The sequence below is a fragment of the Somniosus microcephalus genome, chromosome 10 (assembly GCF_052327205.1).
Source record: "Somniosus microcephalus isolate GS21.2 chromosome 10, FLI_Smic_1.0, whole genome shotgun sequence".
In the NCBI taxonomy this organism is placed as follows: Eukaryota; Metazoa; Chordata; class Chondrichthyes; order Squaliformes; family Somniosidae; genus Somniosus; species Somniosus microcephalus.
In genome coordinates, this window is record NC_140996.1 from 113,167,291 (window position 1) to 113,191,758 (window position 24,468).

At 44.6% G+C, this 24,468-nt stretch overlaps 1 protein-coding gene across 5 annotated transcripts in view; it reads left to right on the top strand.

The window, feature by feature from the left end:
• Window positions 1-24,468, top strand: part of LOC147111636 (phospholipid scramblase 2-like) — a 158,126-nt gene that overhangs the window by 89,831 nt on the left and 43,827 nt on the right. For all 5 annotated transcript variants that reach the window (XM_085998720.1, XM_085998724.1, XM_085998722.1 and 2 more), the window contains exons 5-7: window positions 10,626-10,783; window positions 13,457-13,499; window positions 21,759-21,979. In XM_085998720.1, the coding sequence (XP_085854846.1) occupies window positions 10,626-10,783; window positions 13,457-13,499; window positions 21,759-21,979 (422 nt within the window). The remainder of the gene's footprint in view (window positions 1-10,625; window positions 10,784-13,456; window positions 13,500-21,758; window positions 21,980-24,468) is intronic.

Here is a 24,468-nt window from a genome sequence, read left to right on the forward strand (position 1 = left end):
CGTGGGCGCGCGGAGCGGGGTCATGAGCCAGGTACACAAAGGATAGCCTTTGTCCCCGATAAGCCATCCTCTTGGGGGAGGCTGTGCCTGGAACATGTCAGCCACAGTTGTCTGTCGCAGGATAAAGGCATCGTGGCTGCTGCCTGGAAAGCGGGCATTGACAGCTAGGATGCGCTGCCTGTGGTCACACACCAGCTGTACATTGAGGGAATGGTAGCCCTTCCGGTTGCGGTAATCCTCGGCATGCTCAAGAGGTGCCCGCAAAGCCACATGCGTGCAGTCAATGGCGCCCTGCACCATGGGGAAGCCCGATATTCTTGCAAACCCCAGTGCACGCTGCTGCTGCTTGTCCAGGGTCATGGGGAAGGAGATGAATTGATGTCTCCTTCTGAAAAGGGCTTCGGTCACCTGGCGGATGCAGCAATGCACGGCGAACTGGGAGATGTTAGCGATGTCCCCAGTAGCGGATTGGAAGGAGCCGGAGGCATAGAAGTTGAGAGCCACCGTCACCTTCACTGCCACCGACAGAGACGTCCTGCGCATCAGCTGTGGCTGCAGATCTCTCTGAAGCAGCCGGCAGATGTCTGCAACCACCTCCCTTCGGAATCGCAGCCTCCTAACACACATCGCGGCAGACATGGTCAGATAGGAGGTCTGCTGGCGGTATACCCTGCGTGGGTAAGGCCTCAGTTGGCGACGCCTGTTGCCCCCTCTGCGTCTAGCCAGGGCTGCCACTCTCTCACGGCGTCTGTAAGCCCTTCTGGCATAAGGCTGAAATTCAGCGTTGCCACCCAATGCAGCCCCCATTATATGCTGGCAAACACTGAGCTCTGAATGAAGGCTAAGATAATTGGTAAGCTCTGGCCTGAGCCAAAAATACCTGTCCAAGTGTTGGTCCAAACCAGTAAACTCTCCTCCTTGGTCTCTGTCCAAAAAACCGTTGCACAAGAGTGAATGCTGCAAAATGGCTGGCCTTTATACTGCTGGGTAAGTGCCCTTTAATTAGCGCTCCCCCCAGCCCGGCTGCCCTGTGTACCGTTCCACTTCACAGTCGCTCGGGACGCCCGGCGCACAATGGGCCGGCGCAAGTGAAGTTCCGGTTTGGGGCGCACAAAGGGCGTTGCACTATTATATGACGTCATGATCTGCGCGCGCAGCAGGGCGCGCGCTAAGACTTTGCGCCGGCGCTAAATGTGTCCTGAAGTTGGGGAGAGGCGCAGATCGCGCTGCGCCCGGGCGATAAGCGCCTAGCGCTCGAGATCTACTCCCCCTAAGGCGCTAACGGCTGGCGCGCCCAACTGAATTTCTAGGCCCTAATCTTTTATATCAACGTGAAATATTTTCAATTGAAGGAATTAACAAATACTCTATTAACATTGTAAGAAATTTACAAAAGTATAGTCAAACTATTACTTTTTTCTACATAATAAGGATGAGGAGAATTGAAAAGGAATATAAAACCTAGATCAGAATGAATTGGCACATAACTCTGGGGTAAGGCCTGGTCCTGTACGCGATGAATAGCCTGTGCTAAACCAACATGAAGGAGCTCAAAATCTTGTCGCCAAAGTCTAAAGCCCTCACAAAAATGAACTATGTCTAAAAGCCCACTGTGCCAGGTTTCCTTCATAAACAAGCTAGAATCTCTTGCAGGCTCCAATCCACCTGGCAAGGATCACATATCTGAACCAAATTGGGTTTCAGGCCTCGATTCTAGAGGCTCTACAACTATAAATTATGTAATTTCACCATAGAAGATCCTATGCTGTCAGAGTCAGATCCTTTTCCAAATGAAGTTACACAGCTCTGAGTGGAAGTTTCCAGGCTTTTATAAAATGTTTTGATGACCTGAGTAGTTAGACCTTGATAGCTTATTCTGCTCTAGTGAAGAGCCAAGCCGTCAGCCATTGCAGACTAATGCTGGATGCCAAAATTTATCTCCATTTTATTGAAAATCATGCATCTTGTTTGGGAAGTAATAACTTAAAAAAATTTAGGAAACATCTTCTGTATTAAAAAGTACTTGGGAAATTATTCTGGCAACAGGTTCCACTGAATGGATTGAATAAAGATTTCAATTATCAGGGACAATGAAACTCTGGAGGTAGAACTTCAACAAGGTTCTGCTCCCATCTGGGAAAGACGGCCTTAAATATATCAAAATATCTCCACTGGTAGTTTAGCTCACGCTGGGCCTAATAGGAATCTTAGCCCTATAAAGTATCCAAAACCAAAAATGTGGTTCCAGCACACAAGTTACATGATTTGAAACTTGTCACGCAAAAAAAAACTAAAAAAACTAAAGAAAATAAAAACATAAAAACAAACAATATATTTAATGAGATGATAGAAAGGGGATTGAAATTCCTGCTTATGGTTTTTCTCGGTGCTGCCTCCACCACATGAATGACTCCCTTGCGTCTCGTCAACCAGAACAGGACATAATACTCCGAAGTGTGGTGTGTACAGAGCACTGCACAGTTTGATTATGACTTCCTCTGACTTGTTTTGGCTATGTAGTTCAACAAGCTGGCAGTGCAGAGAAAAAACATGAGGTTGATCCCTATTGGCAGGGGTCTGAGTTAGGAGGGCAAACTTGGGCTTTTCAGACTCCAGAAAGAGACATCTTGAGGGGTGATTGTAAAGATAGTTAAGGGTAATGAAAAGATAAACCTAAAATATTACTTTAATGTGCAAGAGTAGGACACATGTTCAAATGAGTAAAAGATAAATTTAGGACTGCTATCTTGGAAACTCTTTACATGGAGAGTGATCAAAACATGGAATGAACTCCCAGACAGAGTAATGGAAGTGTAAATCATTTAGGGACCAATGGGGGAAATTGTAATGTGTTTCTGGATGGATGAATTGAGATGTCCCAAATGGCCTTCCTCATCCTTAATTCTCTTGTGAAATGGCCCTGGCAGACATATGCAAAGCTATCATGTGGATAAAGAAACATTGGGGGAAAAAATCGAGCGCTAATGGGGCGCAAAGCAACTAGCGCCCGGGCGTGGTGATGTTTGTGCCGCTCGCGAAATTGACCAGACATTTTGCAGCAGTGCTAAACACTACCGCCACGATCTCCTGCACCTGCCCCGGTAGCGCCCCGGACCGGATATTGAGTGGCGCCCCCTGCCTTTCCGCCTGCCGCTAGCGACGACAGGTTGAGGGGAATGTTTTGCAGTCGAGAAGGGATTGGGGAGCGCTATTTAAAGGCGACTGCTTCCTGCCTTTTTTTGTCAGCGACATTTTTGCACCACGCATTCTGAGAGAGAGAGAGACTTCTGGAGAGATTCAACGCTATGTGAAGGAACGCTATGTGAAGGAGTTTTGGGTACTGAGCAGCACTTTGCAGGTTCATTTTGATTTGACCTTCCTTGCATCGATTTAGAAGAGACTATGGGGGCTGCACTCTGAGCTCTTTCCCTGGGCCTCTCCATTGTTCTTTCCAGTAGATTTGATGTACAGGTCTCTCCAGGCCGAGATTCAAGGCTGCAATTTGCAGGGTGTGAATGGAGAGCAAGATTGACCCTCCCCTTTAAGAACTGGCCGGTGCCAGTGTGTCTGTGTTCCATTGCTGACTGACATCACATGAGCTTCGCCGGCGCTCTGAGGTAGCGCCTCGCTCCTCGTCGTTAGCGCCTTAAGAGAGGTGTGTAGTGCCTGATTTAGTGCTCAAATCACCTCTAGGGGCGATAGAAGCCAAGTTTGCAGTCGGAGGCAATAATTAGCGCCAGGCGCTAAACTTTGCGCCTGGCCGATAATTGCACCCAAACGGGGCGATACCGAATTTCTCCCCCATTGACCCTAAACTTGCTTAATTTTTCAGCATTCTTTTGGCTATGGAATGGACTTTGTACTCATTGAGGTCTACAAATTGGGATGAATCCTGTTTGTATGAATGTGCAAAACTGATGGACAGAAGACCCACTGGTCCATCTGGCCTGTCCCATGTTTCCAACCTGTAATGGCTGTGCTGCTATTTCTGGTCAAGTATTGGGCATCTCTGACAGTCTGCATATCAATGCTGCTGGAAACTCATTATAACCCCAAATTGCAAGATTAGCACCTCCAATGCATCAAGGATAAATCAGTACTAGATAAGAGCTGTCTTTGTTGCCAGTATCAAGTGAAACCGACAGAAGTACTTTACTTTGGAGCCTGTAGATTGCAGAAGCTTTAAAACGTGATTGCTGGTCTTACAAGGGAGCTTTTGGTGTGGATTTTTTTGCTGACTACCTGGACATAACTGATTTTGCCTCTTAACAACCTGAGGGTCTGAGACTACCAGGAAATGTTTCCACCCCCGTGAAGTAAGAGGTTCTGAATACCAGGCATAGACATTCCCTTAATTGATATTTTAATAGAGGAGCAGTAGTACAGAATAGAGAAAAGGAGCGGCAGGCAGCATTTGATGAGGATGTACCCCACAAGGTAAACATGTACCCCACAAGGTAAACAAAGAGGCTATAGCAGATTTGTTGTACCTTCTGCATGAAGAACTGTAGCCAAGATTGTCTGCTCAGACACCTTTGCCTCTGGCAGTAATAGTTACCACGGCACTCAACTTTTATGCACTAGCTCATATAACACATCCCGTGTGGCTGTTTGATATCACTCAGGGTACCGTCCAGGTATGCATTCATCATGTCACTGATACTGTTTAGGAGAGCAGGGGAGTCCATTCAGCTTGGTATGACTGCCAGGCAGCAATCTGATTGGCCAAACAGTTTTAACAAGTTGCTGAGTTCCCCAAGGTGCAAGGTGCAATGGACAGAACTGGTGTAGTGTTTCGAGCTCTTACAGTGCACCCCCTAAACTGTGAGTAGAAAAGGCTGAATGTGCAGACTATATGTGACCAGATGAAATGAATTATGTATGTCACTGTCAGAAGTTTCCATAATGCTTTTATAGTCAGGAATTCTGCTCTCCTTGATTTTTTTTCACGAAAGAATCTGAATGAACTAGATGTCATGTGGGTGACCAAGCGCAACTCCAGTGAGAACAGAAGCTGAAGAGCACTACAACAAGGCACACCCTTACTCAACCTGTCCTTCTGCATCTGGGTGGTTTTAAGTTGGCCATTTCATGATCCTTAGCTTACTATCCTACCATTCAGCTATCTTATATATTTATAATAATCATGTGCTGTTTATGCATTAAGATGCCTAACCTAAAAGTGAGTAGTTATATGGTTTATATGTTCGAAACACCCAATCTAAATGTAAGTTTTTTATGTGCTGAAAATGCCTAATTTTACAACAAGAGCTGTAATTGAGAGAACGATAGGGGTTTTAAAGGAATACTTTCACTGCTTTACTCAGATTGGGAGGGGGTCTGCAATATGGTTCCAGCTGGGCCTGGTATCCTGCAGTGTGGTAGCTTGCATGGCCCTGCACAACCTTACAGTCCATCAAGGCTTGGATGTGTAAATTCCTGGGGAGCTACACCAGCTGCTTTGGCGGAAGCATCAGGTGGAATTCCTCAGTAACGGCTGTAAGGGCATCAGAATTCAAATTATCAATGAGGTGTTCTCCTCTGTCAGTACTCCATTACCTCTGCCTTAAGTCTCTGTGAAACAGAATATTTTTTAGCAGTTTCTCTTTTTAAAGCACTCTTTATGTTGAAACTTATAAAACAGCAATGTGCCTGTCACTACTTAAAAAATCCTCTAGTTAATAACACAGAGCTTGCTAAATAATAATAATAATAATAATTCAACTTTATTGTCATTGTACAATGCACAAGTACATGGACAACGAAATGTGATCTTGCAAGCTCCCATGAGTCCAGTACAAATAACATTAACATTAAACATAAATAGCACCATCCTGGGAGAAGCAAAGCCGCTGCGTCTGTGCGCGCCGCCATTCCATTTCCACCATTCCTCCTGTCCGACAATCTTCAGCCCAACGCCCGGGCCTGCTCACCAGCCGCCCCTCCCGGGGCTCCTTCCGTGACCTTCTCACCAACCGCCCCTCCTCGGGGCTCCTCCGTGACCTTCTGCACCTGGTCTTCCCTGATGGTCACCCCTCCAGGCACTAACCAGGCCTGGCTCTGCTTAGCTTCCAAGCCTTGCCAGTGACCCTGTCCCTAGTCCCAGGAACAGGGCTAAAGATGGCCCAGCGACTTTTTTTTTAGGTTTTAAAAAGGACTATCAGAATTGGATATTTTTATAACTGAATTGCAAGTATGTCTGTTACTGGAGCTGAAGTGGCTCTCCTCTCATGACAGCATGGGCCTGAGAAGGACCCACTGTGGGCTGCATCTCTGGAGCTCCTGCGTGATTTTTTTCTACTAATGCCACTTGCATGATGCTCTGACGGGATAGGCCAGATGCCTATTAAATGGTTGTCTTGAGAAATGGCAAACTCATGCAGGTTGACTGCTGTCAGTGCCATATCTCTGGGTCCTGGATCTCTTTGTCCACTGATCAGACTCCTGTGTGAGCTGATGCTCATCATTATCATGATCCTCCTCATCATTATCATCATGGTCTACAAGGAAGACATTTCTTTCTGTCTTTGCCGCCTCCACCTTCTACTCCTCACCGCCATCATCATCATTGTCCTCTGGGCCAACCCCCCCCCTCCCCGCCCCACCACCATTGCTGTAATGGCTCTGCAGGAAAGTGGGCATAACTCAACAATGAGTGATCATAACCCCTACACATTAGGTAGATAGTTAACAGTGAGGAAGCTCCTGGCTGTCTGCTGCTTACAGGGATGTCATAGAATCATAGAATTATACAGCACAGAAGGAGGCCATTCGGACCACCATTCCTATGCCAGCTCTTTGGTACATGTATCCAAATAATCTCACTCCCCTATTTTTTCCCATAGCCCTTTAACTTTTTCCATTCAAGTATTTATCCAGTTCTCTTTTGTTACTTGTGTAGGAAGAGCGAGTGCATATCTGGGAGCTGAACTCCTTCATGGCAGTGTCATATGCAAGGAAGCAAGTGACTCCTCAATATGGATCTTGTGCTCTACCAGTCTCTGTTGGAAAGCAGCACCATAAAACTGAGTAGGGCCACACAGAATGTTAAGATTTTCCCCTTAAATCAGCAGGCTCCTCATCAACCAGCACTATTGCTACCATTTCCTCAGTTCTGTTGTTTCTCACCCTGATTAATATGTGCAGCTGTGTTGGTGCCTGCTTCAAGTGGAGGTGATGATAGTTGGTGCATAGTTATGCTGTGCTCCTCGTGTACAGCTGATGAGCATGGAAGTGCTTTTATCCATTAGTGTACCACATGTCCATGTAACATATCAAGCAAATCATCGAATATTGAGTATGGGACTTATCACTAGTATCTGCTCCTCTGATCACCACAATCCCAATGCCTTTTAAACTCTTCCTTGTCAGAAAATGCAACATTGCTTCTTCATATAATGTCAGTTCCTTCAGATCTGGTATCCAACACCTTTGGCGTGTTATGCACTTTTATTATGTATGAGGTGTGAGTTTAAACCAAAGACCAGTGGTGATTGAGACACGATGATTTAGACCCTGGAAATTTCTTCCTGCAGTAAATGCTCTCTCCTGTCACGGGACATAGAACATAATTTACACAACTCTTCCATTTTCACTTCTCATATCTTACAACATTCTTGTTAATATTTCTCTTTGTCAGTACAGCAGTTTTGCAAATATCTTTTACAACTGCTATTTTCCCTCATGCAAATATGTCCTGCACTCTACAGTAATGTTTATGCCTTACCTTTGTGAGCTTCTTTAAGTTGTGCACCTTCTTCTGTACCTCCAAGCCAGGCCTCCCGAGTTGTAGAGACAATAATGTATTGCTGCACTTCATAACACCTTTGCATGCTGGGAATGGGTCTGGCCTCCCCACTATAGTGCTTACATGGGGTATTTTTCTAATTTGCTCATGCAAATGATATATTTTTAATGAGAAAATTTCATATGCAGTGAGAATAATTACTATTTACATGGCCAGCAAAATTATGCTTCTCACACTCGGCACTAAGGATGCTGTGTGCTGTCATGATTTTGTTAGCATTTTGTTAAATGGTTGAAAACATGCTCTTTTCCCTTTCTTGAAAAAAGGATATCAGTACCATATATTTATTATGGATTAAATTCTGTACATTGGGCATGTGTTTCACTGAAACCCACTATAGGTATATTCAGTACCTATTATGCTTATAGGTGGTGGTGTGATAAAAGTGTCAAACTTCTCTGTCATAAAATGACTCATGTCTATTTGACACATAATGGCCCAGAAATTCAGGTCCCAATGTGTGTGTACGCATGGGGTACTCACTCGTAGGCCCAACGAAAGTGCCGGTTTCATGCATGCACTGCGCATGCGCGGGAAACCAGCACTTCCGTTCCCCTGAAAGAAGGAGTTGACAGGCGGAACGCGTGCGCCGGAGAGGCAGCGCGTGCGCATCGAACTTACGTTTTTTTTGCAGGTTTCTCCGGGAGGGTAAGTCTCCAGCAGTTACACTTTTAAAAAGCAGGTGCAAGGCCTGCTTTTAACAAGGTAAATGGTGAATTAATTAAAATTAAAACATTTTTTCCACAGGTTTATTATTTTTAAATACTTTAAAGAAAGGTAAGTTTATTTTTAGCCCCGTTAGAAAATGTAACTAATTTTTTCAAAAATTTAAATTATTGTTTAAAATACAGGAAACTTTCGTTTAACCGGAGGTTAAATGTCCGGAAAGCTCTATCTACCGGCAAAATTCAGGAGCCGTTTCCTATAAATTTTTTTACTTCTCGTTGCTTTTTTTTTCCAGTCAGGCTCTGCAAGGTCTAGCTGAAGCTGTTGCTTAGCTACAGAGACGCTTTTAAGCTGCGGCCGACTGTATTGAAGCTGTTGCTAAGCAACAGGGTTTGTTGATTCACACGAAGCTCAAAAGCTCCGTATGTTTTAACATTAGCGCTGGTTTCTATGGCAGCTTTGATGGTACGGCACCAGCTCGGTCCCGTCCGTGCCGGATACCAGAAAGTTTCCTGCAGTTATTTCATGTAATTTATAGTTATTTTAAAAATGTGATGTTTTTTAAAAAATGTATTTGAAGTTTTAGTGATGTTTTGGGGCTTATAGTATTTATAGGTTTGACAGCTCTTCCTGTCAAACTTATGAATGAAGCATTCCCTGCTACCATTGACTCTCCATGGCCCATGTGATCCCAGGGGACGCATCGAACTACCTGCGCCCCTGGGATACGCAAGCACTGCGTGCCGGCAGTTGGAGGAGGCCCAGGATCGGAATCCCACGCGGGCTCACAGCTCAACGGCCGGCGCGCAAGGTAAGTGCAGGTCTGGGGCTTGCACCCATGGGAAGCCCCTGACCCGAATTTCTGGGCCATTAGTTGCTATATTAACGGGAGAGTACAGCATTCTTTGATTGATCAATCTCAGCATCAGGTTCCCACAAATTGCCCCAAAATGCTCACAGAACACTTTTCGTTTGCTATTTCCCCCCCTCAGTAACTGTAATTTCTAATGAATAAAATTTAAAAATCCAAAAGTTACCTATTTCACAATAATGATTTTTTTGTAAATGAAATTGTCATTTGTACCTTCATTAAAGTTTTGATTTGAAAGCCTTAAACTTTCTCAAAAGCCCAGGCTTGGATTTGAGAAGGTGAAAGGGAGGGAGAGGTGGAGAGTAGAAGGAAGGGTGGAAAGCAGAGAGGATGGAAGGGTAGAAAGGTGGAAGGGAGGGGGAGCATGGAAGGGAGGAAGGGTGGCGAGGAGGAAGGGAGGGACGGAAGGTGACTGATAGTTAAGAATCATCCAATTGGGTAATGAAGAGTCTGTTCACTTTCTAAATGGTGTGGGAAGGCGGTGATGGTGATGAACTCTTTAACCTGCAGCTTGCATTGTCCCACCAATCTTGTCATCCCCCATGACTAAAGCCTCCTCAACAGCTCTATGGCTTGTATCTCCTAGGGAGACAGCTCTCTAATAGTATGCATCTCCTGGTCACCTGTCCTACATGGGCATTGTGTTCAAGTTTCTCCTGAAACATGATTGAGGGGATTAGATGAAACCTATCATTTGAGGAATGTCTTTTAGGTGGCATCAGACAGTTGATGTAACAGATCTGGTGGTATCCCCCTGGTTTAATGGAAGTATTGATTTTTAAAGGCTGCACTTCAAGTTTCCTCTCTTCCCTCCACACACACGCGCATGTGCACACGCACACCTCCCATGTTAAATGAGAGTTGCCGTAAGTCAACGACGGTGAGAATGCAAATGAGCTGACCCCGTGAATTATGATGGGCTCAGCACTGGACTGGATCAACAGCCGTAGGTATCATGTCAGTATAATTTCCTTGGAGTAACTGGCTGCGTGCAATTTCAAACCCAGTTAAATTTCTATGATACTGTGATTTAGTGTAAGGGAAAGGAGCAGGTAAACAGAGGGAGGAACCATTGGCTTATGAGACAGTAACTTGGAAACTTAGTGTGAGAATTTTGCCACAAGAAATGTAAACACGCACCTGGTAAATAATCAACAACAAATATGTAATTTGAAAATTGTAATGGGAAATGCTAAATTACTTTACTGTGATTGGAAATGACATTAATTCTCTTTCTCTCTCTGTGTGTCTCTCTATCTATATGCTTGTGTGTGAGAGCAGGTCCTTTTGCACCACAGCCAGGTTATGCTGTCTACCCTCCATCCAGTGCTCCTATGCTAACTCACCAAGCAAGTGGACCATCACAGCTCCAAGTACAGTGGATGCAAACACCAGCTCCTATTCCTAATTGTCCGCCTGGATTAGAGTATCTTACAGCGGTAAGCAAGTGATGGTTATGCTAACAATTCATGTCAAGGCCTGGGAGCATTACCTACCATTACGTTTTTTATATATTTCTGTAAACCACTATATACTGAAAAATAAATTGCTGAACATTAGAAATATAACTCATGGGAGAACTGGGTGACATTGTAGATTAGACACTGGCATATTTTATCTGGAATCTTGGTTCCAATCCAGCCTCGACTGATGGGATTGGAGTTTCTTCTGTCTTCTAACTGCAAGGATCCTATGGGAAATGAATTTAAGCAGCCTCAGTCAGTCCAGTTCCTAGTGAGCATGAGTTTACAAAAACAAATGTCTCCATTTCAGCACTAATTGGCAATCTCGGACAGAGAGGCCATGAGGTGACTGGTGTACTAAGTGGGTGCACTTCTGAGATTGGAGCAGAAGTACCTTGTTGGGGCAGAGTAGATGGAGCATCTGGCAGTGCCCCAGCTGACTGGGAATGCTTGATGCTGAGACTGGCTGCCTGAAATAGGAAGAGTTTAATTCCCCAGCACTAACATCCCTCACCTTGATTAGCACAAACATCTTTAAAACTTGAGCTTGTTTTAAAATATTTAGACAATATAATGACTTTATTCTAAGGAGACTTGTCATAGTAAAAGGCTGCTGAGTGATCTGTGACGAGAGATGTTGTATGGTGATAGATACATAGATACATAGAAGATAGGAGCAGGAGTAGGCCATTCGGCCCTTCGTGCCTGCTCCGCCATTCGATGAGATCATGGCTGATCCTTTAATTCAGTATCCCGTCCCCGCCTTCTCTCCGTAACCCTTAACCCCTTTTGCCCGTAGAAATATATCTAATTCCCTCTTAAATATATTTAATGAGCTGGCGTACACTGCCCTCTGTGGCAATGAGTTCCACAGGTTCACCACTCTCTGAGTGAAGAAATTCCCCCTCATCTCTGTCCTAAATGGTTTAGCCCTTATCCTTAAATTATGTCCTCTAGTTCTGTTCTCACCCGCCAAGGGGTGATGTGGTCATGTGACAGCTGATGAGTTCAATTCTGGCAGACAGGCTAGTTGCTGTGCATCTCCTGGAGTGCTAGAAAACCACAGTCAAAATGTTCATATTCCTTTTCTAAGCTAAGCCTTCAAGAAATGAGTACTGCAAAGATTAAATAGTCGGAAACATCATAACATTTGTAAGGGGGGGGCAATTTAAAAGGCTTCTGTATCATGTGACATGCCACATGATTTTTTTTAGAACCAGTTTCAGAAATAATCCACTGAAAATTATACATTCATAATCAGTGTACATGCATGGTATGATAGTTGAAACTCCCATTTTCCTTTTTATCTCTTTGTAATCCCTTGTTGCCATTTTCTCAAATGTAATGGCCTGGAAATTCAACTGTGCTAAACCCATTTTTCAGGCACTAAATGACCTCTTACGCCTCAAATATGGTAGGCAAGAAGCACACGCTCATTATAATCCAGAAATGTGCCACCAGCCATATAGTTAAAGGCCAAAAAATAGCCATGCAGTGTGACATGAATCAGTCATTCATGAAAGAAAGACTTATGAAATAATACTGAGTGGCCTACGAGTGGCACTGTCCAGGGAGAGTATAAATACTCGGGCACGGGCCCAGCTTGCGCAGGACATTCTTAACAGGAACTAGTGAAGGACACAACTAGACCTCCATGTTGTAAAACAGTTGATTAAAGCTTTGTTTAACGCTTAGACCAAGTGTCTAGTAGTTTTCTTACGTCACAGTGCCCACACCTGAAACAGGTGTTAGGCCCTTTGCATATGAAGCCCCCATTGCAAGGTTGGTTTGACCTGAGGCAACTGGCACCCGCTATACTCGGGACAACCAAGCTTACATGCAGCCTAACAGGTGGCCTTAAAGGGATAGCCTGTTCGGCCGCAAACATCAATGTAAGTTTTAAAAATATGCTTACCTGAATGTGGCGCCGGGAAGACCCGGAGCGCCATGCTTAAAGAACGCGGTCCACTCCTCCCCCACTACTGATTTCCCCCAGACCCGGCCACCAATTGCCCCAATCCGGCTAACAACCTCCTGGACCCAGCCACCAGTCGCTCCCCCTCAGCCAGTTTCCTTTCATGAAGGCCTCAGGAGTTGGTTCCCATGCAAAATGTCCCCAATATGATGCTTTAGATGAAGGCACAACAATTCATTTCTGTAGAAGATTCTATCAAAGGTATGATAAGTAGTGATTTTAAAAATTATGTTTTTCTCTCCAAATCGTAAGTTTGTGAATTGTTATTCAGCTACATTTGTAAATGTGTTTTGTACCTGGATGTTGATTTTTACATTCATTATTTAGAGTATAATTTAGTAATATAGTGACAGGCATTTAATTTTTGTTCCTTGATGTGATAAATGTATAGAGGGTTGTACAAGTACTTGTCAGTAGCTCAACAAATCAACTCAGCTCATGGCTACATTACTTCGTGTTAAAATGATCAGGTTCCATTGCATGACAGTTGACATTAAAATGAAACGGAAGCTTTATTTAAAGGAGATAGTGTTTACATGTGAGCAATTAGCCACATCTCTGTGCACAGACTGCACTTAGGTAGTGCATGGGGAAATTGAGCTCTTAATTGTTGAAATAAGGAACTCTTAAGATAACTGTCAAGTATTGAGTTGGAATCATTCTTTCCTCCACAGGTTGACCACTTACTTGTTCATCAAGTTGTTGAACTTGTTGAAGGTGAGTGTAATTTTGATGATAACTGGTGACAAACTAAGTCTGCTATTTTTTTAAATGGTTGAGCTGAACAATGTGTATTTGACACCCATTAACTCTTGAATTTGCTGATTATTTTGTTTGGAAGAACTTTAAGTAGCAAGAATCCTGTTAGGATTCAAAAAACAGTGAAATATGGCATTATAGTGGGGTAAAACAGTCCTCTATTCCAAAACATTATCTTATTTAGTATTCTCCTTCTCTAACATCCTCTTCTCTTTGTGTTGCAATGGACACCACAGGGGTGAAATTGGGCTTTGTAGCATCCGTTTTTTGGGTGCTACAAAGCCCCTTAAGGTTACAAAATGGCATCTGTGGCGGGCATGCACACTTCCGGATGGCATCTTGGTAAAGGGGTTAACTCGTGCGAACCTAACGTCCGTCGGAAGTATACAGAGCAGGCAGATCATGACATCAGTCAACCTGCAATGCTGATTTGATGCCAATGCTGCCATTTTGGAGCTCCACACTCCAGCAGACGCCCTCTCTCTTAACCTCGTATAGCTGAACACATGTTAAGTAGCATGAAGGACCCTCCCACCAGTGCTATTTAAAGGGATCATCAGCTACTTACAGATAAGTTGCTAGTTTATTTCTTCTGGCTGTTGCTGCAATTCTATGAGTTTTGGGTGCTTTCTATAGTTGGTTAAAGTTTCAATAGTCTACAGGGAGTGGTCTGGCAGGCGCAGTAGTACTTTTTTGGTGACTTAAAAGCTCGTGCACAAACCAGTTGCTCCCAGACATGGGTGGACCAGTAGACCTTCCTCTTGGCATTGAGCATGACTTAGAGAATGAGCAGAGGCGACGCAAAGCAGAACAATCTGCTAGAAGAGGGAGGAGGTGGGGAGAAGGGCTCTCAGCAGGAGGCCATATCTGCAGAGGGTCTTTAGGGAGCAGATCTGTTGGAGAACAGATTGCTGGAGTGCTGTGATACCCTCGAAGCTGTTTTTCACACTGGTACCCAGAGCCATGATGACAGCAGTCTGAGCTTCCACTGCAGCACTCAGATGGTGGGTGGATGCTGCTTGTGCTGCAATGGAAGCTGAGACATCGGCCATCAGATGCTGCATCATGGTTGGTTCCGCAAGTGAGTTGATGGAGGTGGCCACCCATTAAATGCTGCAAAGCCCTGTGCGATCCTTGACATTGAGGGCAGGCTTTCTGGGAGGGTTCCTAGTGCACCAAGAATTTGGGTGTGTACACCCATCAGCCTTCTACTGTAGCCTGGCCCATCAAAGTCCTCATCCGAGTCCTCTGCAGCAGAACTCGTGTGCGACCTCGCCCTCTGGTGAGCTGGCACCTGTGCTATCCTTTCCCCCTGCCCTGGCTGCAGTGCACTTGTGCCCACATCTCACCATGCGCAGAACCTGCCTCTATACTATCCTTTAAATTACATGCAGTATCAGTATCTGAGCTGGTGGCTGTGACTGCGAAATCGAGTGAAGGTGTGTCTTCATCTTCACTGCCTTCTTGCTCTTCCTCCACTGCCTGGGCAGATTGCAGTTCTTGGGTATCTGAAAGGAAAAAGGGACAAGGGTAGGGTTGTGGTGAGGGGAGGGGAGAGGAGAAAGTAAGAAGTGCATGCTTACACCATCAGCAGCTTCTCTGTCAGATGAGATTGTGGGATAAGGGAGAAGTGGGATGAGAGAAGGAGGATTAGGTATGTGGATACCCTCATCTTCAATGGCTTCAACCCCACCGGTGGCCATGGCCTCAGCAGTGGACCTGTCATAATAGCCATCTCCTTCATGGGGGTTTGAACATACAAGTGTGCCTGTCCCCCTCCAGTTAGTTCCTGCTGCTTCTGGTTGTGCACCACCTTCTCCTACAAGAGAGAGGGCAGTGTGTCAGTGAGTGTCGTGCAATCTGTGTGGATAATGTGACTGTCATGGTTGAATAGCTGGCAGTGTGTGCAAGCTGTGAGATGTGAGTTTAAGGCTTGCAACAGTGCTAAGTGTGTGAGGGTGAGGTGAGCATATGCATGTTGGGTATGAATCCTGATTGATAGAGATTGTTGGTAGGTGAGTGATGGGGGTGTGGTGAATTGAGTAGTGGCTGAGGCTAGTAGTGCAGTTGGCAGGATATGGCATTTCAATATGGATTCACTGACCTTGACCACTTGTGTGAGATCGTTAAAATTCCTCCGGCACTGCATCCATGTTCTTGGAGCTATACTCTTGGCATTGACCTCCGCAACTATCTCTTGCCACTGCCTTCTGAGCATGTATTGCAGGGCCTCCTGCCCCCCTGAGGATATAGGACATCTATTCTCCGTTCCACTGCCTCCACCAAAACCTCCAGTGCATGTTCTGAAAATCTTGGTGCACGCTCTCTCCCATGGTCAGCCATTGTTAATTGTTGCACAGCACAGCACAGCCAGATGATCTCAGCACCTCAAGCAGCCACAATGCACCTTCCCTTTAAGAGGTGCAGGCTAGCTTTAAGTAGTGCTAGGAAGTAACCATATTGGGCCCCCTGCTGATGCGTGCAGCCAATGAACAGCACGGCTAGTGCTGGCTGCATGTAGAAATCATTACAATAAGAAGGCAGCACGAAGTTTGCATCCTGCCTGCATTCCACTGAACGGGCATGATTTAATCACACATCGCGATCCCAGTGCCCATTTCCGGGGGCTAAACAATTTAAGCCCCCAAGACTCTTTCAATCTGTTACATATTAAAAATCAGTGAATGGTCGCAACACTTTCTTGGTATTGTAACTGTAGGCGATTATGTACGCATAATGCTTTTCTTATTTCATGGGTACATAAAACAACGCACTAGTTGGGGGAGGGGTTAATATTGAAGGTGTTTGACTAAAAATAAGAGCCTGATATCTGGGCCACTTTTAATGTTGTCCTTTTTAACTTTATTACATAGGTAGCAAACATAGAAACATAGAAGATAGGAGCAGGAGTAGGCCATTCGGCCCCTCGAGCCTGCTCCACCATTCAATGTGATCATGGCTGATCATCCAAATTCAGTACCCTGTCCCTGTTTCTCCCCATATCCCTTGATCCCCTTAGCCTTAAGAAATATATCCAACTCCTTCTTGAATATATTTAATGAATTGGCTTCAACTGTCTTCTGTGGTAGAGAATTCCACAGGTTCACCACTCTCTGGGTGAAGAAATTCCTCCTCATCTCAGTACTAAATGGCTCACCCCTTATCCTTAGACTGTGACCTCTGGTTCTAGACTCCCCCGCCATCGGGAACAGCCTTCCTGCATCTAGTCTGTCTAATCCTGTTAGAATTTTATAAGTTTCAATGAGATCCCCTTTCATTCTTCTAAACTCCAGTGAGTACAAGCCCAATCGACCCACTCTCTCTTCATACATCATTCCTGCCATCCCAGGTATCAGTCTGGTGAATCTTCGCTGCACTCCCTCCATGGCAAGAACATCCTTCCTCAGATAAGGCGACCAAAACTGCACACAATACTCAAGGTGTGGTCTCACCAACTGCAGCAAGACATCCTTGCTCTTGTACTCGAATCCTCTTGCTATGAAGGCCAGCATACCATTTGCCTTCTTAACCGCCTGCTGTACCTGCATGCTTACCTTCAGCGACTGGTGCACAAGGACACCCAGGTCTCATTGCACTTCCCCTTCTCCCAATCTATTGCCATTCAGATAATAATCTGCCTTCCTGTTTTTGCCACCAAAGTGGATAACCTCGCATTTATCCACATTATACTGCATCTGCCCAATCGCCCAACCTGTTCATATCGTACGGGAGTTTCTCTGCATCCTCCTCACAGCACACATGCTCACCCAGCTTTGTGTCATCTGCAAACTTGGAGATATTACATCTAGTTCCCTCGTCTAGATCATTAATATATATTGTGACTAACTGGGGTCCTAGAACCGATCACTGCGGTACTCCACTAGTCACTGCCTTCCACTTGGAAAAAGACCCGTTTATTCCAACTCTTTGCTTCCTGTCTGCCAACCAGTTTTCTATCCAAGTCAGTACCTTACCCCCAATCCCATGTGCTTTAACTTTGCACGCTAGTCTCTTATGCGGGAACTTATCAAAAGCCTTCTGAAAGTCCAAATACACCACATCCACTGGTTCTCCCTTATCTATTCTACCAGTTACATCCTCAAAAAATTCGAGTAGATTAGTCAAGCATGATTTACCTTTTGTAAATCCATGTTGACTTTGTCCGATCCTGTCACTGTTTTCCAAGTGCTCTGCTATTACATCTTTTATAATGGACTCTAGCATTTTCCCCACTACCGATGTCAGGCTTACCCATTTTTTCTCTACCACCTTTTTTAAATAGTGGGATTACATTAGCTACCCTCCATTCCATTGGAACTGTTCCAGAGTCTATCGAATGTTGGAAGATGACCAGCAATGCATCTACTATTTCTAGGGCCACTTCCTTAAGTACCCTAGGATGTAGATTATCAGGCCCTGGGGATTTATCGACCTTCAATCCCATCAATTTCCCTAACACTATTTCCCTACAAATACTGATTTCATTCAGTTCCTCCCTCTCATTAGACCCTATGTTCCCCGACATCTCTGGGAGTTTATTTGTGTCCTCCTTTGTGAAGACAGAACCAAAGTATGTATTTAATTGGTCTGCCAGGTCTTTGTTCCCCATTATAAATTCCCCTGATTCTGACTGCAAGGGACCTACGCTTGACTTTACCAATCTTTTTCTTTTCACATATCTATAGAAGCTTTTACAGTCAGTTTTTATGTTCCCTGCAAGCTTACTCTCATACTCTATATTCCCCCTCTTAATTAATCCCTTTGTCCTCCTTTGCTGAATCCTAAACTGCTCCCAATCCTCAGGTTTGCTGCTTTTTCTGGCCAATTTATATGTCCTCTCCTTGGGTCTTATGCTATCCCTAATTTCCCTTGTTAGCCAATGTTGAGTCACCTTTTTTGTTTTATTTTTATGCCAAACAGGGATGAACAAATTCTGTAGTTCATCCATGCGATCTTTAAATGTTTGCTATTGCCTATTCACCGTCAACACTTTAAGTAACATTCCCCAATCCATCCTAGCCAACTCGCACCTCATACCATCATAGTTTCCTTTATTTAAATTCAATACCCAAGCCTCTGAATCAATTACTTCACTCTCCATCTTAATGAAGAATTCCATCATATTATGATCACTCCTCCCCAAGGGGCCTCGCACAACAAGATTGCTAATTAATCCTTTCTTGTTACATAATACCCAGTCTAAGATGGCCTGATCTTTAGTTGGTTCCTCGACATATTGGTCCAGGAAACCATCCCGTATTTACTCTATGAATTCCTCTTCCACAGCATTGTTACTAATTTGGTTAGACCAATCTATATGTAGATTAAAGTCACCCATGATAACTGCTGTGCCCTTATTGCACGTGTCTCTAATTTCCCATTTAATGCCATCCCTAACCTCGCATTACTGTTTGGGGGTCTGTATACAACTCCCACTAACATTTTCTGCCCCTTTGTATTTCTCAGCTTTACCCATACAGGTTCCACATCATCAGAGCTAATATCCTTCCTTACTATTGTGTTAATCTCCTCTTTAACCAGCAATGCTACCCCACCGCCTTTTCCTTTTTGCCTGTTCTTCCTGAATATTGAATACCCCTGGATGTTGAATTCCCAGCCTTGGTCATCCACCTTATTATGAATGCTCCTCGCATTAAGATACAAAACCTTCAGGCTTGTCTTTTTAACACTCTTGGACCTTTTAGAATTATTGTTTACTGCGGCCATGTTTGATTTACACCCTTGATTTCTCTGACTTCCACTTTTCCTTTTCTCCTTCCTGTCTTTTGCTTCTATCCTTGCTTCCCTTTCCTCTGTCTCCCTGCACACGTTCCAACCCCCTGCCATTTTAGTTTAAGCCCTCCCCAAGAGCACTAGCAAACACTCCCCCTAGGACATCGGTCCCGATCCTGCCCAGGTGCAAACCGTCCAGTTTGTACTGGTCCCACCTCCCCCAGAACCGGTTCCAATGTCCCAGGAATTTGAATCCCTCCCCCTTGCACCATTCTTCTAGCCACGTATTCAGCTGAAATATCTTTCTATTTCTACTCTGACTAGCATGTGGCACTGGTAGCAATCCTGAGATTACTACCTTTTGAGGTCCTATTTTTTAATTTACCTCCTAACTCCCTATATTCAGCTTTTAGGACCTCATCCCATTTTTTACCTATATCGTTGGTACCTATATGCACCAGGACAACTGGTTGTTCACCCTCCCCCTCCAGAATGCCCTGTAGCTGCTCTGAGACAACCTTGACCCTTGCACCAGGGCAGCAACATACCATCCTGGAGTCTCGTTTGTGGCCGTAGAAATGCCTATCTATTCCCCTTACAATAGAATCTCCCATCACTATAGCTCTCCTGCTTTTTTTCCTCCCGTCCTGTGCAGCAGGACCACCCATGGTCCCAGGAAGTTGGTTGCTGCTGCCTTCCCCCAATAAGCCATCCTCCCCAACAATATCCAAAGCGGTATATCTGTTTGAGAAGGAGATGGCCACAGGGGACCCCTGCACTACTTGCCTGCGCCTACCCATTGCCTTCCTGCCTGTGCAGCCTTTACCTGCAGTGCGACCAACTGATATCCACGACGTCCTCAGCATCGCGAATGCTCCAGTATGTATCCATTCGCAGCTCCAGCGCCGCAATGCGGTCTGCCAGTAGCTGCAGCTGGATACACTTCCCGCACACACGGTCGTCTGATTTCCCACATAGTGCAGGAGGAGCATGCCACGGGGCTGAGCTTTGCTGCCATGACTTACCCTTTAATTAATTTAAATTAAATCAATACCACCAATTATACTACAATTAAATGATATACTCAAGGGCCCTTGTTTCCTAGCACTCCCCGCTACACAACTGAGACCTCAGAAACTATAAACCACAAAATTAAGATCTTCTAAACTTTATAAACTATGAATCTTAACTGTCAAACTATAGAGTAGTATAAATACTCACCTGGCCGTACTCACCCAATCAGCTGCTTCCTCTTGCACGTGTCACGTTTTGAATCATGACGTGGCTCTGGAATGCTGCCGCCGGTCTGAGATTGGTAAGCTGAAACTCCGCTCTCACCGCTCCCGACACTGACAATGATGATTTAATCCAGTAACTATGTTAAAGGGAACCTGACAATACCTTTTTCCCTCTGGAAAAACTGGAGGAAGCACCAGCCCTACAAATTTTCTGAATCTGATTTTTGACAGTGCTCGGAAGCTAGTTTGGATGAGGAAATTTATTGGCCCCTTATGCACACATCATTAAGTCATATTATCCCCCCCCGCCACACTGTGAAGAACCAGAGGAATTCTTTTGTCTCAACACCAAGGAATTTTTAATCAGAACCAAAATAATATACATTTCTTCCATGACAATAGCAAAATACTGCAGATGCTGGAAATCCGAAATAACAACAGAATATGCTGGAAAAACTCAGCAGGCGCTGGATGTTGCCTGGCCTGCTGAGTTTTTCCAGCATTTTCTGTTGTTATTTTACATTTCTTCCATAATTGACAACCTTTCCGTGACCAGGCAGGGGTCAAGATAGCCAGAGCTGCAATTCCTGCCGCAGCTGTTAAAAATCATCAACTTAACATGCTTGGTTCTGGAAAGGTTGTCATATTTTTCAATTTGCCTTTCTTTCACCTGAATTCTCCCTGGTGCGATTATGGAGTCACGTTGCGGGGAATTAATAAATGAAAAGTTATTTTTAGTACAGAATTATGTTTATATGCTGCGATATAATTACACCTCGGAATCTAACCCTACTTGCCCGAAGGCTACACTTGGTCTTGACTCTTTGGGGTACAATTTCTTCAGGGATTCCTCCGATCTCCTGCTGGAACCTGAAGAAATGGGTATGCCATTTTTCCAGGGTTTCTGCCAATCTTCTGACAATGTTGCAGCAGGTGACTGGAAGAACCACCACGGAAATTTCAGGCATGCATATTCAATGCCATGGGAGGTCAACTAGTTTTAAAATCAAAATTGGAAGTTTATCAAGGCTGTAACACTCCGTCAGATTTCAGAGGTTTGAGTTCTTCTGATCCCTTAATTGTATTACTTATTTATTCATTTACAGATATTTATTATTTATATTTTCATGATTTCTAGCTTCACACCTGTGGTATGGTGCTTTATTTTACACATCTAGGCTAATAACAACAGATTACTTTTCACAATGTGCTGAGTATTGAAGTATGGTATCGTTTTGTTTTTCAGCCTTAACAGGATTTGAGAGCAAAAACAAGTATGAACTGAAAAACAGCTTGGGGCAGAGAGTTTATTATGCAGTTGAAGACAGTGAATTCTGTAACCGAATATGTTGCGGGTCAAATCGAGCATTTATCATAAAGATTTTGGATAATATAGGACATACTATCATGCACCTTGTGCGTCCTTTAGGATGTGGATCATGTTGCTGCCCGTGTTGTCTACATCAGGTGAGTGCATAAAAATTGAACTGCCGTTTGTGTCTGAAGCTGTTTCTGTTCACTCACCTTTTACCTCACAACTTTTTCTAAGTTGTTGGCTGTTTTTGTGATGCACTACCCACATGAAAATGATCTAGTCTTGTTAAAGAATAAATGGTATTTAGACTTTGAAAGCTTATGTACTGGATTTGGGTTTCAAACCCCATAGTCCCAAGGAATGCACATAGCTTTTAATACCATGCTGCAATTTGAGAATAACAGTGCATTTTTAAAAATAACATAACTTTATAATCTGCCTTCATGTAGAACACGTGATTTTTTTAATAGTCTCCTCCCTCAAAATATATTCTTATTTCTTGCCTAATATAGCTTCAATATTGATGTGTTTTATTAATCAGACCTGTAAAATCTCTAAAGAAAGGCCTAGAAATTCGAGATTGCTAAAAACCAGCACCGTGGGCTGGAGTTAACAGCTGCCGAAAATAATGACGCTGGCAGGACTGGTATATTGGCGGGTGGCTAATTAACATTAACTCAGCGCTAAACTTACTGTGCAAAGCCGTTTTCATGGCAGTCGTCCCGACAGGAGGCCCAATGTAGCATGGCCGTAGATTCAGCCTTCTCTTAAAGCAAGGATGTCATTTTAGAGAGCTTTGGTCCCTTAAAGGGAAACTGCCTTCAAAAATGAAAAAAAAAATCATTTAAAAATAGGCAGTTTTTTGCCCTTACAGCTCAACTGCCTTCTGGAAAAAAAAAAAAATAATGTTAAAAAGAATTTCCAAACGGCAGTCTTCAGCTCTTAAAGCTGAATTCCCTTCCCCAACCTAAAAAAATGAGAAAATTGCTTCAACACTAACACAAATGACTCAGCAAGCCAGAGACGGGTCACTCAGGGTCTCACACACAGCACTCCAGCTTTGTGCAGGAGGTCAACACTGCAAGAGAGGCCCTCTACTCACAGAGGCCAGGAGGCACTCCAGAAAGAAGGATATGGGACCAGATCACAGAGGCCGTCATTACCAGCAGTGTCGCCCCACCACCTGGCTCCAGTGGCTAAAGAAGCTTCATGACCTCAGCCCAGTGGTCAAGGTCAGTGAATGCATCTTCAAAAGCCGTCTCCTACCAACTGCACCACTAGCCTCACACACTGCTCAATGCATGAGTCCTCTCTCCCCCCAATCACTCTCACATACCAACAATCTGTACCAAACAAGAGGTACACCTCCCATTCCTAACTTTACCTCACCCCCTTGGAGGACGCAGTGCTGGCCATTCTTGGCAGGGGCAGGGGCAGGAGCCCTTGGTCAGTGGCGGGGCTGAAAGGATATAAGATGTTGGTACCCTCGTATGTTATCTTTCTCGCATGCACCTTTTGCTTTCCCACACTCCCCTCACCACAATTCCACCCTTGTGCCTTCCTCATTTCATACACCCAAGAAATGCAGCCTGCCCAGCCAGTGGTTGACCGAGAAGAGGGAGAGGAGAGTGAAGAAGAAACACCGTCACTCGATTTCTCACTCCCAGCCATCATCTCCTCAAGGTCGACCTGCAAGGCCATTTGTAATGTTCCTCACTGAAAGTCAGCAGCCTTTCACTGGCCATGCTGCAGCCACTGGGGTAGAACTGCATGACATCAGTAGAATAGGAAAAGGCACACACAAGGCAGTCACTAAGGGAATGCATAGGTTGATTTCTTGATGTCATACTGGATGGATAGATGTATAAAGTTAGACTGGAAAGTTTGCTTTGTGGTGGCTTTTATTTCAGCATTGTGGCCAAGAGGATGCTATGATGATGGTCAGTAACAGAGGGAAGGTAAGGTGTGGGACTAGTATTGAAAGGGGAATTGGATGTTATGGTCACTGGTACCACAGGCAGATGATTCCATCCCAGATATCCCAGCCAGAAAGGGGCTGCCTGGATTGCAACCTTCTTTCTGCGTCTTCCTCTTCCCTCTGCAAATGAATGCTGAAAATCTGAAAAGACAGCATAAAATGCTGGAAATACTCAGCAGGTCAGGCAGCATCTCGACCTGAAATGTGAACTCTGTTTCTTTCTCCACGGATGTTGCCTGACCTGCTGAGTATTTCCAGCATTTTTTGTCTTCTCAGAGGCCTTCCTTTACCATCTGAGGCCTTGCAAGCGACCAGCTGCACTCCCTGCACACTTATAAATTTTTTTAACATGTATTGCACCAAGCCACTACTTCAGTAAAATATAAAAACTCCAGTCCAAAAGCTTAAATGCAAACTTACCTGAAAGATGTGTGTGTCCCTTTAAGAAATGCTGACAGCGTCTGTCATTCTGCTGAACGTTCGCATTTCAGAGCGAGCTTAGGACCCAGCGCTGAATTCAACGCTAAGGTCGAAGTTCGCAGAGCGTGACGTTAAGTCGGCATGAAGTCACGCTCTCCATATATCTCCAGGGCCGATAGCAGCGCTAAGGCCCTCGCCAAAATGAGTCGCGCGCCAGAGGCGGGCGTTAGAGCGGCAGCCGCC